We start from the raw sequence: 12,008 nt of genomic DNA, 5'->3' as shown, positions 1-12,008 counted from the left end.
TAATTTGCCGCATTTACTTCAGGAAATGGGGTGGCGTCAGCTGGGCGCGCTTCGTGATTCTTTAAGAGCATCTCATTATTGCGTTCAGCAATAAGAAGGCAAGAAATTAACTCAGAATATTTTTTAAATCCTTTTTCTCGACACTGCTGCTGCAGGTGCACATTCGAGGCATGGAAGGTCGAGAAAATTTTCTCTAACATATCATTATCAGATATCATTTTCCCACATAATTTCATTCGTGAGGTGATTCAAAACATTGCTGAATTATATTCATTTATGGATTTAAAATCCTGTAAACGCAAGTGCATCCATTCATATCGGGCTTGAGGAAGTATCACCGTCTTTTGATGATTATACCTTTCTTCAAGGTCTTTCCAAAGATCTGCAGGATCTTTTAATGTAAGATATTCATTTTTCAATCCTTTGTCAAGATGACGACAAAGAAAAATCATGGTTTTGGCTTTATCCTTCTGGGCAGGGACGGACTTAGAGGGGGGCGAGTAGTGGCCTCGGCCCCTCAAAATTTTTAAAAACTATATTTATATACGAGATATGTATTTAAAAATATAAAAAATATTATATAATTCAGTATTTTTATATGTATTATTTTTTATTATGTGATAGATTTATGTCTTAATTATTTAATGCACTAATATTTTTCACTTAACTAATTTAATATCATATAACTTTTAAATTAGTTTTTATATAATAATCTCTATATTTATTTAAAAAAAATCATTTGTCTATTTTATATTAACATATTTAAAATTTATATTATTATATTAATAATAACTTACGTAGTTATATTTTGGTAATCACAGTATGTACTTTAGATATTCTTTTCTTATAAAAAATACTTATTTTTCTTCTAAATTTACGTTGTTAAAAAAAAACTTTTATAAAAATATCTTATATCTTGTATTCTATAAAGGTATTGTATCTTTTAAATAATTAATAATTTATCATTTATTTTCAAATTTTTAAAAATTTTTGAAAGAATTAATTTTAATTGATAAGATATGTGATCATTTTTAACTAAACACGCTATAAATTATTGATACTTTATAATTTTATAATGTACGATTGATATTGTTATATTTTTTTATGTAACTATCATATTAAAAATAAAATTGTGAAAAAAATTTATAATTATATATATATATATATATTTGATAAATTTTTTAAAAAATTAACTCTAATAACTATATGTTAATTATTTTTATGAAATGAAAAAAATTTATCTAAAATTCGGCCCCTCCATACTAAACTTTCTGGATCCGTCCCTACTTCTGGGATGCATTATTTTCAGTCTTAATGGTATCTCCAAGATTCATTGAATCAAGATGGATTTCAGCATATAGTATCCATGATAAATAGTTATTTCCAAATATATCAAGAGCATTAAATTCAAGATGAGAGAGTTTCGACATAATGAAAATTGTTACCTGAGTCTTCCTAAAATTTGATTAGAGTCTCGTGCTGATAACATGTTTTAGAATAAATAAATAAGACTCTAATATTAATATTTACCACAATTACTATCTCAATATAATACATATAATTAATGTATTTATTAATATATGTAGTATCTTATATATAAGAGAGAAGAGTATTTGATAGTATAAAGGAGGAATAGAGAATTTTTATTACTGTTGGTGTGTTTTGCTCAGAGGCAAAAGCCTCTATTTATATGCGTATATGATAGTAGTTTTTTAAATTATATTAAATAAAATTCTCCTTAAAAACCTGAGCCTCGTAAAAAATGGACATCCACCTCAAACTATCTTATCACAATCGTTCCTAATATGTTTCTTTCTAATTTTTCAGTTATGGTCAATTTTTTATTGGATAATCTTCACATTACTATGCTTTGATATTGGTCCCACGTTTTTTCTTTTTGTGTAACACCCTAACTACCAAAGCTCGCACTTCCGGCTGTGCGACTCTGATAGCTCAGACATTACGACGACACTTATATTATTTAATACTAAAATATGAGCCTGTTTAAAACTTTAAACCGCAATACCGCTCCCAAAGATACTTTCATTCGATAACGTACATCCATAAATACCATTCAACTTACAACAACTCATACAGAGTACATCCATATATATATATACATAAATATATATAAATAATATTACAAACATAATACAATACAATTCCTATCCCTCTTACAGATTATATCGAGATAAAGGCGAGGGTACAATAAACCATAACTAAAACAATATAGAGCATCATAACAACAATTAAATAAGCTCTTCGTAACTTCTGCGCCCATATCCTGAAAGGGGAAAAATGTAGGGGGGTGAGAACATCATCCTCGAAAGGGTTCTCAGTAGAGGGTTTTTGGGAATTACTGTAATAGGATACATGAAGATAATCGCACCAGTAATTCATAACCGTCTTATGCCTCTTTTCAAAAATAACGGTTTACGATGAAAGTAAAGTCGGAAATCTTTTCAGAAAGAAGAACCGTTCAATTCTCAAAAACTCAAAAGCCTTTCAAAGCGGTTTATCTAAGCGAAACCAAAATAGCCTTTCATATTTTATTCCAAACCAGAAACACAAAACCGAAATCAACCGTCAGTTCATCTCTTTCCAACCACGGCCCTAGGCCCAAACAATCCAACCAACAACCAATCACCTCAATCCAACAGAGTCCCAGATGCAAACACAGATAGGAAGTTCAAGCACAAACAAACAGTTATTACAAGTAGAACAGTTAGCAATTAATCACATAGGCAAACCAAGTATAATATGCACACCCAACCAATGTCACACAAATGCATATGATGCATGCCTGTCCCTAGTGGCTGATGATATCATCTGTCGGTTATAGAGCCAACCCGACAAGTCCTGGTAGCTAACCATTGGACTGTCCCTCTGTCGTGCATCCCCAACTCGAGTTATACTCATCATAAACTTGATCATAATCATGATCCATATCCATCACCCTCACTGGTGAATATTTATCCATCACCATCACTGGTGAATATTTATGGGGGCGAGCTCATCCGGGCCTTTCACAGTGCCCGGCCACACTTACGACATAGGGTCAACAGAGTATCAAGTCTCGACCTGGAGCACGTGGTGGCTAGCCACTGCTACTACCCAGGGAAACTCGTATCTCAGATAGTGGAAGTGCAACATTCATATATATCAATGATTCAGCATAAACATGCATTCAATCTCATCCATGGATCAACATCCATCTCAGCCATCCGGCTCACGGTTCAGTCCAGAACCAGCCAATATTCATATCATACACAGCCATTCCGGCTCACGGTTCAATCCAAAACCAACCAATATGTATAATCATACACAGCCATTCCGGCTCACAACAAAACATCACTTCCACCATTCAACATCATTAAATTCATAAAGTCGGCATTTAAGCCATAAATTATTTTCTCAATTCATTTCACTTTGAAATCGAGTTTCAACTCTTTTCAGCCTTGGCTTTAAAGATCTCATTTCTCAAATCATCTTAGGCTCATAAGCCACTTTTACTCAAGGTAAATTCCCCTTTGAAAACAATGCCACTCTCGGCATCCTCTTTCCAAACTTCCATAACCATGGCAAGTTAAAGATTTATTTTGAAACATTCAAAATCATCCATTCAACAATGGGATTTTATAACAAAGTTTCTCGACAGAGTCCCAAGTCTTTAGGGGAGAATAACATATCTCATTTCACCAAATTCATTTAAAATCATTAAAACATTGGCTTTCTGATTTGAGTAAGAAAATAGGATCTAAGCCAAACCGAGTCACGTAATCTTTACTTCTTTCAAAACCATTTCCTTTACTTAAACAAAACCGGCTTCAATTCCATAATTAAATCTGAAGCGTTTCAAACTGATAAGAGAATCATTTTTGTTGTGTTAAACTTAGAGTTCAAAAGATACTTTGAATCTTATTTAAAACGTCAAAATAATGAGGCTCATCACTCGAAATCCAATTCCTTTTAAAATCACGAAAACTCTCCCAAGGGACAATCTTTGTGTTTAATAGAGAAAAACATAAACCCGTTTTACCTTTTAAAACAGCCTCAAAGCAAAATTCTCTTTCGAATGACTTGTACCCAAAGACATACTGTTCTTCTTGGAAAATAAGGAGAAATCATGATTCTCTTTTCAATAATTCTTTCAACGCATAACTTCATTGCTTTCTTAATTGTTCTAAGTAAAGGTAATAAAAGAAGCCATAATTTCACAATCCTCAAAATAGATAGGAAAGGCATTAAACTTAAAATTCCCCAATTAACATTTCAAATAAGGACTCGGATTCTATAGAAATTTCGGCAGCACCTCCCCTAAAACTTGGACTTTTGCCACCCGGTTCGGGTCCCAACTAAACCGTTTCTCATTCCTTTTCAACAGCTCAAAACCAGAAATCAATTCAAAAGCAAGCTAAATCCAACAATCGCCTCAGTGGCATATCTCAAGGAAACCATTTCAAATATCAACTCAATATCAACCGATTTAACTCATTTCTAAAGCTTTAAAGAATCGGTTCAGCATTAAATCATTTATCAAAACCAAATCAATTAAAGCGACCCAGGCTGACTTTCAAGAGTATTCTATCTTTCACATCATCAAAATAATTGACTCAATTCAAACTAATCCTCAACGGATTAAACTCATATTTCAAATCTTTAAAGAATCGACTTCAGACATTACATTTCACAAAGCCGCACCACAATTCAACCAAACCAACATCCATAGTCATTCGAGTCAATCAAATAATACATAAGGCAGATACAATCACCAAATACACAATATCTCGCACCAGTATCCATATGTAATAATTCCAATAATAAACTATAGTTTTTGGAAAGCGCCCCTACCTCAAAACGCAAATCCATAACTCAAACATGTCACAGAGTCCTTTCCGCCTCAACCCGAACTGACGGCAACTAAAATCTCAGCTCCCAGTCACGTTCGCAACAACCATCGCAACACTATTCGCAACATATAATAATCAGGACTCGACCCCACATTACCCAAAACTCATATTCATTAATCAAACACAACCGAATACCAACGCGAGGCTTTTTGAAACATAATTTACTTACTGAGCTAGCGAAACGAAGCAGCCGCAGCTCCATATCAACCCGGCAGCGACTCCGTCAGCCACCTCAAGCGGCAGCGGCGATGAAAGACTCCGACAACCGCGGCTACACAACAACGTCATAGCGATAAAACCCAGGAATAGAAAGGAATGAAGACCAAATGCAAGGACCCTTACCGGCAGTGGTTTTCCGGCGACTAAACTGCGTTCTCCGGCGGCAGAGATGGCGGAGCAGCTCGAAACGGCCAGCAGCAGTGGCGGCGTTATCCCAGCACCAACATCCACCACCGTTTTCCGGCAACCAGAGGCACTGCGGGGTTTCACGGCGGCAGATCTAGCAGGAAAAGGGACCCTCGGCAGTGGCGCGTCGGCGGCGACTGGACGCAACTCCTCCAGCTTGCATCTCCTTCTCTCCCAGCGTCGCCCATTCTCGGCCTTCCTCCTCCTTCGAGTTCGACAAAAAGGGACCCACGGCGGCGCTGTGCTTCCTCCACGATTGCGGACCCGACGATGGCGCAGCAGTGAGGACGACGGAGCTGGCGGCGAGTCCCTCTCTGCGCGACACTGACAGAGCGGCTTCTTCCTTCCTTCGACTCGGACCTGACGGCGGACCCCAAGACGGCGCGACGGCTGGGCGGCGATCACAACGCAGCCCTTCCCTCTCTGCGCGATCTCCCTTCTCAAGCTCCCTCTCCCTCTCTGCCTCAATTTCTTTCTTTCATGGTAAAGGGAAGCCGTGTGGGTGTGGGCCACGAAGCACAGCTCGCAGTGAGGCGGCTGAGGACGATGGCGGCGCGGTGAACTCCCTTCCCTTCCCCCTTCACGCCGGCGACCCCTCATTCCTTCTCCCTCAATTTCACTTTCTGCTTCTGTTTCCTTCCTTTCATGAAAAGGAGAAAGGAAACCGTGCGTATTGTGGCTGCTGGGGTATGGGCAACAACGGGTAACCGGGTAGGGTTTCAGGGTTAGGGTTTTACTTTTGAAAATTAGGGTTAAGGGCATTATGGTAATTTCACATAAAATTGGGAATAATATAGTAATTGAAACCCAAATTAAATCCAACACTAGTTATATATAGAAAATACTATTTGCTCACCAATTTCACAAATTATTTTCAATAAAATGCCCAAATCTAAAAATTAGAAATAGTATACTTAATTTCTTCATTTTCCAAAATAGCAGTAATAATATTTAAAATATTATTTATCTAATCCAAATCATATAAAATCCTTATTATTTCATAACTATCAATCTTATACTTTAAATATAGAAAATAATCCAATAATTATAAAATTGGATAATAATTATAACTCATCTCAAATCCAATAAATCAAAACTTGCCTTAATTATCTTTAATAAAATAATCTCTGAAATTAAGGCTATAAATTACTGTAGGATTTGAGACTTGATCATAATAAGACTTTTCAAAAGTTTTGGGTCTTACATTTTAAACTTGTATTGGTCCTAAATTTGATTGGACTATTGGGTCAATTTATTTGGAATTTAGTTTTATCTTCAACAAAAGTCCATATTTAGGCCGAGGTTTTGTATTTAATTTTTAAATATGGTAGTTGTTGGGCTTTCTGACATATATTAGATTTGATGTTTATTATTTTTATAGTTATGATCAATTTGTCATTTTGGTATTATGTATTTAATTTTTTAAATATTTTAAAAATATTGATATTTCAGTAATTTTAATCATTAATCTATATATTTTATAATCAATGAATAAAATTACTGAAACATTAGTATTCTTCTTAAAAGGCTTCTTAACTTATATTCTACAAAATCCCAAATACTAAGGCCAAGGCTAATATTTGAATTTGTTTTTTTTTTTTTTTGAACAAATGTAGCTCAACACAATAAAGTAGAGCAGAGGAACAAGGACAACCAAATAAACACAGACATAACTAGAAAGCTAGTATCCGTTGTCATCTCCGACATTGCCATCAACAACCAAACGGATCGACCCCACACCATTCCTTGTAACTCAAGAACGACATGATCTTTACTCCTTCAACACTTGTCTCTATCTGTTGGAAGACTCTGTTATTCTGCTCCAACCAGATGTTCCAAATAACCGCACAAAATCCAATTAGTCATTTTTTTCTCAGACTTCTCACATGTAGCTTCGATCCAGCTCTCATAGAACTCTTTAGTGGTTCCCGGGATGGCCCAAACTCTATCAGAATACGTCAGCCATGCACACCACACCTGCCACGTGAAGTCAAAGGCAAAAAATAAATGATGAACAAACTCTATGTCCTTTTTACACAATACACAAATATTGTCATGATGATTAATAATGCAAGTCTACTCAACCTCTCTTTCGTATTTATCCTGCCTACTAGCACAATTATTTATCAAAAACGGTTGAGAACAATGACCAAAATAAATATTCTAGTTTTAGTTAAAAATTACAGGAACCCAAGCAAAATAATATATTTTCATAAAAACTAAAAGCTTAGTTAAGCCTAAAATATTTCATACAAGACTTTTTTTTTAATTCTTAAAGGATGAACAAAACAAGATCCTTGAGCAGTATTAAATTCTCTATGCAATCAAAACCTGGGAATTTTTTAAACTACAAAATCCAATCAAAAATCGAATTAATCTATAGTAACATTCAGAACAATTCAAACTTAACATATTATTCATAGTTTCAGTCTTAAATAATAATGCAAAATTATATAAAGGATAAAAGTTTCGTAGCTAAAAACATGAATTGTACTCAAAACAAAGCAATTAAAACAGAATCATTAGACAAAGACACTACACATAAAAATAATGCTTTTATTTCCCTTTCTTCTCTTCATATTTGATCTTGATTGCATCTCCTCCATCTTCTTCATCATCATCATCATTCTGGTCTTGCATATCTATCTGCAAAAATTCAAGAGTACACTACCAGCTACTAGAGATGATATATGAAATAATAAATATACCACAAACAAGTAAGTGCATGTATGTAAGGATTTTCAACGCTTAAATAGTCAAAATCGTCTCTGAAGTCTGAAAAATTAATCACTCTCTAAATAGGTTTTTGAAAAATTTTTTAAATTAAATTTGTCTTTTAAACATTTTAAATTAGTCACATTAATCTTTCCGTCACTTTCATTGCTGACGGCGTCAAAATTTGCTATTGTGACACATTAAGTATGAATAAAGTTTTAGAAATTTAAAACTTGTGAATGATAAATTTGATTAAAAAATCTTTTAGAGACTAATTTAAAAAATAAATAATCTTTTAGAGATAAATTTGACCATTTACTCAATTTTCATTAGAAATTTTCATGCAAATATAAATAAAGCATTAGAAATTGAATAAACTAACCTCGCAATGTGGGATATGAGCAATTTTTTTCAAATTCAGACCTGTCTTCCTGTTATACCTTGCACTTAGTATAGGACAATCTTCTATCTCTAAGAATTGAAGATTATGAAATTGATCCAAGTTGTTGGGAAGAAATGACAAGAGTCTACAAGAAATGTATTGAAGTTCTTCAAGAGAATTACTTGGAAAGCATGTGGGAAATGATTCCATTCTTCCTCCCCATATTCTCAAATAGCGCAATTTAGTAGCTCTGTAAAGCCAATCAGATAAAGCTTCCAACTTGAATGATCCATTAATCACAAGCACTTGAAGGTTCAAACTATAGGCTGCCACATTTTTCTTTTTTTCTTCTTCTTCGCCTTCGAAATTCACCAGTTCAGTACACCAATGAATCACTAGCTTCTTTAAAGCAGTTAACCGACCAACAGCACTTGGTACATACACTAACTTTGTACAATACCAAAGAAACAAGAATTTGAGTTGTCGAAAGTGTCCTATGTTCATGGAGGACAAACTTGTAACTTTGACAGTTAGAAAAAAATATTGAAGGCTGATGAGATTTTTCATGTTTGTTGGAAGCTCTTGAAGGTTGTAACATTTAGGAAGGTTCAAACATTGTAGATTTTGCAAGTCACAAATGGAATTAGGGAGTGTTTTTAAACTACTACAACCTTTTAGATTGAGGTATCTCAAGTGTTTCTTCATCTTGGCAAAACAATTATCAGGCAATGAGGTGAATTTCATCTCTTCTAAGTTGAAAACCTTTAGATAGTTGAATTTGTCAGAGGCCAATTCCTCCATGGATGCTTCTTCTTGTTTCCCCAGCTGCACAATGCTTCTAGCTTTGCTTGACTCCTTCATTGTTAATTTTGCAAGTTCATGCACAAGATCATGCATTTTGAGCCTTTTAAATGTCATTGAATTTTTCAAATTAAAGGAGTAGGAAGAAGCATCAATTTGAAGCAAAGAAGCTGAAACTAGCTTATTAATATACAGCTCTCCAATGTCTTCTGCATCTTCGTCTTCGCGTGTAGGTTGAAGGAGTCCATGCGCCATCCAAAACATAATCAACTCAATAACCACAAATGGATAATCTTTTGGGAAACAAGAGCAATATGAAAAACATTGCTTTAGTTCTGGTGGCAAGTAATTATAGCTCAATCTCAATGATGGCAAAATAGTACTATTTTCTTGATCTAACTCCCACACCTCACTATCACTTATTTTTTTTTCCACTCATTTTCATCATGGGATTTTGATCTAAGAAGGCAACCTAAGATTACTATTGCTAAGGGTATTCCATTACATTTTTTAACAACATTTTTTCCAATTTTCTTAAGCCTTGGGTATTCCTCTGCTTCCTTCTCTGCTTATTGGAATGAAAATTTCACAAATAGTTTCCAACACTCACCTTTGTCAAATGGTTTCAACTCAAATTGAAGATTGCTTCCCATAATAGAGGCAACATTTTTGCTACGAGTAGTCACCATGATTTTGCTGCCTTTCGATTCTTTATCGCTGCTCGCTGTGAATAGGTAGTCTCTCAATACTTTCCATTCAGAGAGATTTTCATTCCAGACATCGTCTAGCACGAGCAGGAACCTCTTACCATGTAATTTCTGATCAAGAAGAGATTACAAAGCATCCAAACTAGAATTTTGTTCAACTCTACCTGGTTTTGAGGCAACTTCAACAATTTGGAATATTATCCTCTTAACAACAAATGAGTCAGACACACACACGCACATTAGTACATCAAAATTCTTTGACACTTCAATATCATCTATTTAAATGCCTGTGATTAAACGATTTTCTGTTGAGATTAATATGTTGTGTTTGTTATTTAATTGGTTGATTTCTAGATCTTTTGTGAAACGGATTGAATCCGTGACTTTTAGTTTCCTTTGATTTAAATACATAAGGAATGATCCTAAATGATGGATTTGGAAACGTTGATTTGAAATGTTGGTTTTGATTGAGTTGAGGTTGAAAGGAGGGGACTCGTGATGGGTGGCAAACTTCAGTTTTTAGGGGAGGTGCTATCGAAATTTTCTCAAGAATTTGAAAGAGTGTTGGTTATGGTGTTGAAAATGATTTTTTTTTTTAGTAACTTTAACAAAAGAGATGTGTTTCGAATGCTTTTATAGATTATTAAAGAAGATCAGATTCTTATGATTTTGTTAACTTGTTATTTCAAACTCATTTGATTTCTAAAAACGAAGAGGGTTTTGATTAATTAGTCAAAGACTTTAAAACAGCAAGTTATATATAAATTTGAGGGTTTGGGAATAAGAAAGTAAGTCTGGAGGTTATGCTTGGTGTTGAGCTGTGATTAGTGGTAATTGGCTTGATAGAGAGAGAGAGGATAAGGATGGAGTATAATTAAGGCATGGTGATGATTTTTGGTTGATTATAGCGATGTGGGATGATGACTATGATTAATGATGACGGTGATATTATTGATGACATGATTTTAGATTTAATAAGAAGTGAGTTGATGAGATGATGAAAGTAATGAACGAGGCTGTTGGTCAGCGTTGGACGAATGATCGAGATCCTCGGAGATAAAGGAATTAGAGCGCGGCAACGGAAGCGCACTGAGTAAAAAGACCTTGGAACTACTATGCATTGAATATAAAGGCAGAGTACGCTCATGTACTCGTGGTGGCGGATGGAATTTTCGAGGGTGAAAATTTCTATTAGGGGGTAGAATGTAAAACCCGGTCAAACCGTAATTAATTAAATAATAAATTAAATAGGAGCGAATATGGTTAGAAAATTTAGCAATCAGAATTTGATAATTTAAAAATGCGCACTAAAAATTTGACCGGCAGTATCGACTGCGATCTGTCCGGTACTGTGGCTGAGAAAATTAATTAGAAGTGAATGATTTTAAGAAATAAGAATTTATAACTTGGGAAGATAAAAATATTTAAAATACGATTTAAAACTCTAATCTTAAAGGTTTTGGACCAAAATTGGGCCAACGAATTAAACCAAGTGAACCAGGTCTAAGTGGGTCCAAGACCAAGACCCAACATATATAAACATTAGTTATGAGTATTTCAGCTCATTAACCCTAAAGAAAGGGTGTGGGGCGCTGAAATGGAGAAGAGAGGAAGAAGAGAGAAAATCCTAACTTCATCAAACTTTAAATCACCATAACTTTCTCTTCGAAACTCTGATTGACGAGCCGTTTGCAGCCACACGTCGCTCTTCTCATTCTCTACAATTCTATCGAAGTTTTATGGTGAGAACTCACTGTCCTCTGCCCAGTTTTTTTCCTCCTTAAATTCAAGTTTGGTTATGGGTGTTGACTAATTTTATGATTTTGGTTATTTAGGAGTGCTCTAGTATGAGCCATTGGTGAGTTCCATCAACCAATTTTGTGGGTTACGGTAAGGAACCCTCTAACCCTTGTGATTTATCAATTTCATAAACCCTAAGTTGATTATAACTGTGAAAATTGATTATGTAAGAGTATTGGGTGATTTTGGTGCACAATTGGAAGATTGATATTGCTTGTGGGGCTTTGGTGAGGCTTGGAGTTAAGGGTTGGTGAAGACTCTCAAGAAGAAGCTCAATTATTTTGGCTA

General features: G+C 34.8%; 2 protein-coding genes and 1 pseudogene across 2 annotated transcripts; all 3 read right to left on the bottom strand.

Moving 5' to 3' along the window:
* Positions 1-2,049: 2,049 nt before the first annotated feature.
* Positions 2,050-5,915, bottom strand: LOC112726478 (uncharacterized). The gene is made up of 4 exons (XM_025775877.3): positions 5,253-5,915; positions 5,080-5,181; positions 4,852-4,965; positions 2,050-2,284 (listed from the first exon to the last, which is right to left on the bottom strand). Exons 1-2 carry the CDS (start codon positions 5,913-5,915, stop codon positions 5,143-5,145), a joined length of 702 nt encoding a protein of 233 aa, XP_025631662.1. The 3' UTR covers positions 2,050-2,284; positions 4,852-4,965; positions 5,080-5,142.
* A 991-nt stretch (positions 5,916-6,906) lies between these two features.
* LOC140177260 (uncharacterized) lies at positions 6,907-9,229 on the bottom strand. Its single transcript, XM_072210424.1, has 2 exons — positions 8,413-9,229; positions 6,907-7,961 (listed from the first exon to the last, which is right to left on the bottom strand). Exons 1-2 carry the CDS (start codon positions 9,211-9,213, stop codon positions 7,872-7,874), a joined length of 891 nt encoding a protein of 296 aa, XP_072066525.1. The 5' UTR covers positions 9,214-9,229; the 3' UTR covers positions 6,907-7,871.
* Positions 9,230-9,301: 72 nt separating this feature from the next.
* On the bottom strand, positions 9,302-11,041 carry LOC140176575 (putative disease resistance protein RGA3; annotated as a pseudogene).
* Between the last annotated feature and the right edge of the window lie 967 nt (positions 11,042-12,008).

This window comes from Arachis hypogaea, chromosome 12, assembly GCF_003086295.3.
Source record: "Arachis hypogaea cultivar Tifrunner chromosome 12, arahy.Tifrunner.gnm2.J5K5, whole genome shotgun sequence".
In the NCBI taxonomy this organism is placed as follows: Eukaryota; Viridiplantae; Streptophyta; class Magnoliopsida; order Fabales; family Fabaceae; genus Arachis; species Arachis hypogaea.
This window is presented reverse-complemented; position numbering and strand designations above follow the sequence as displayed.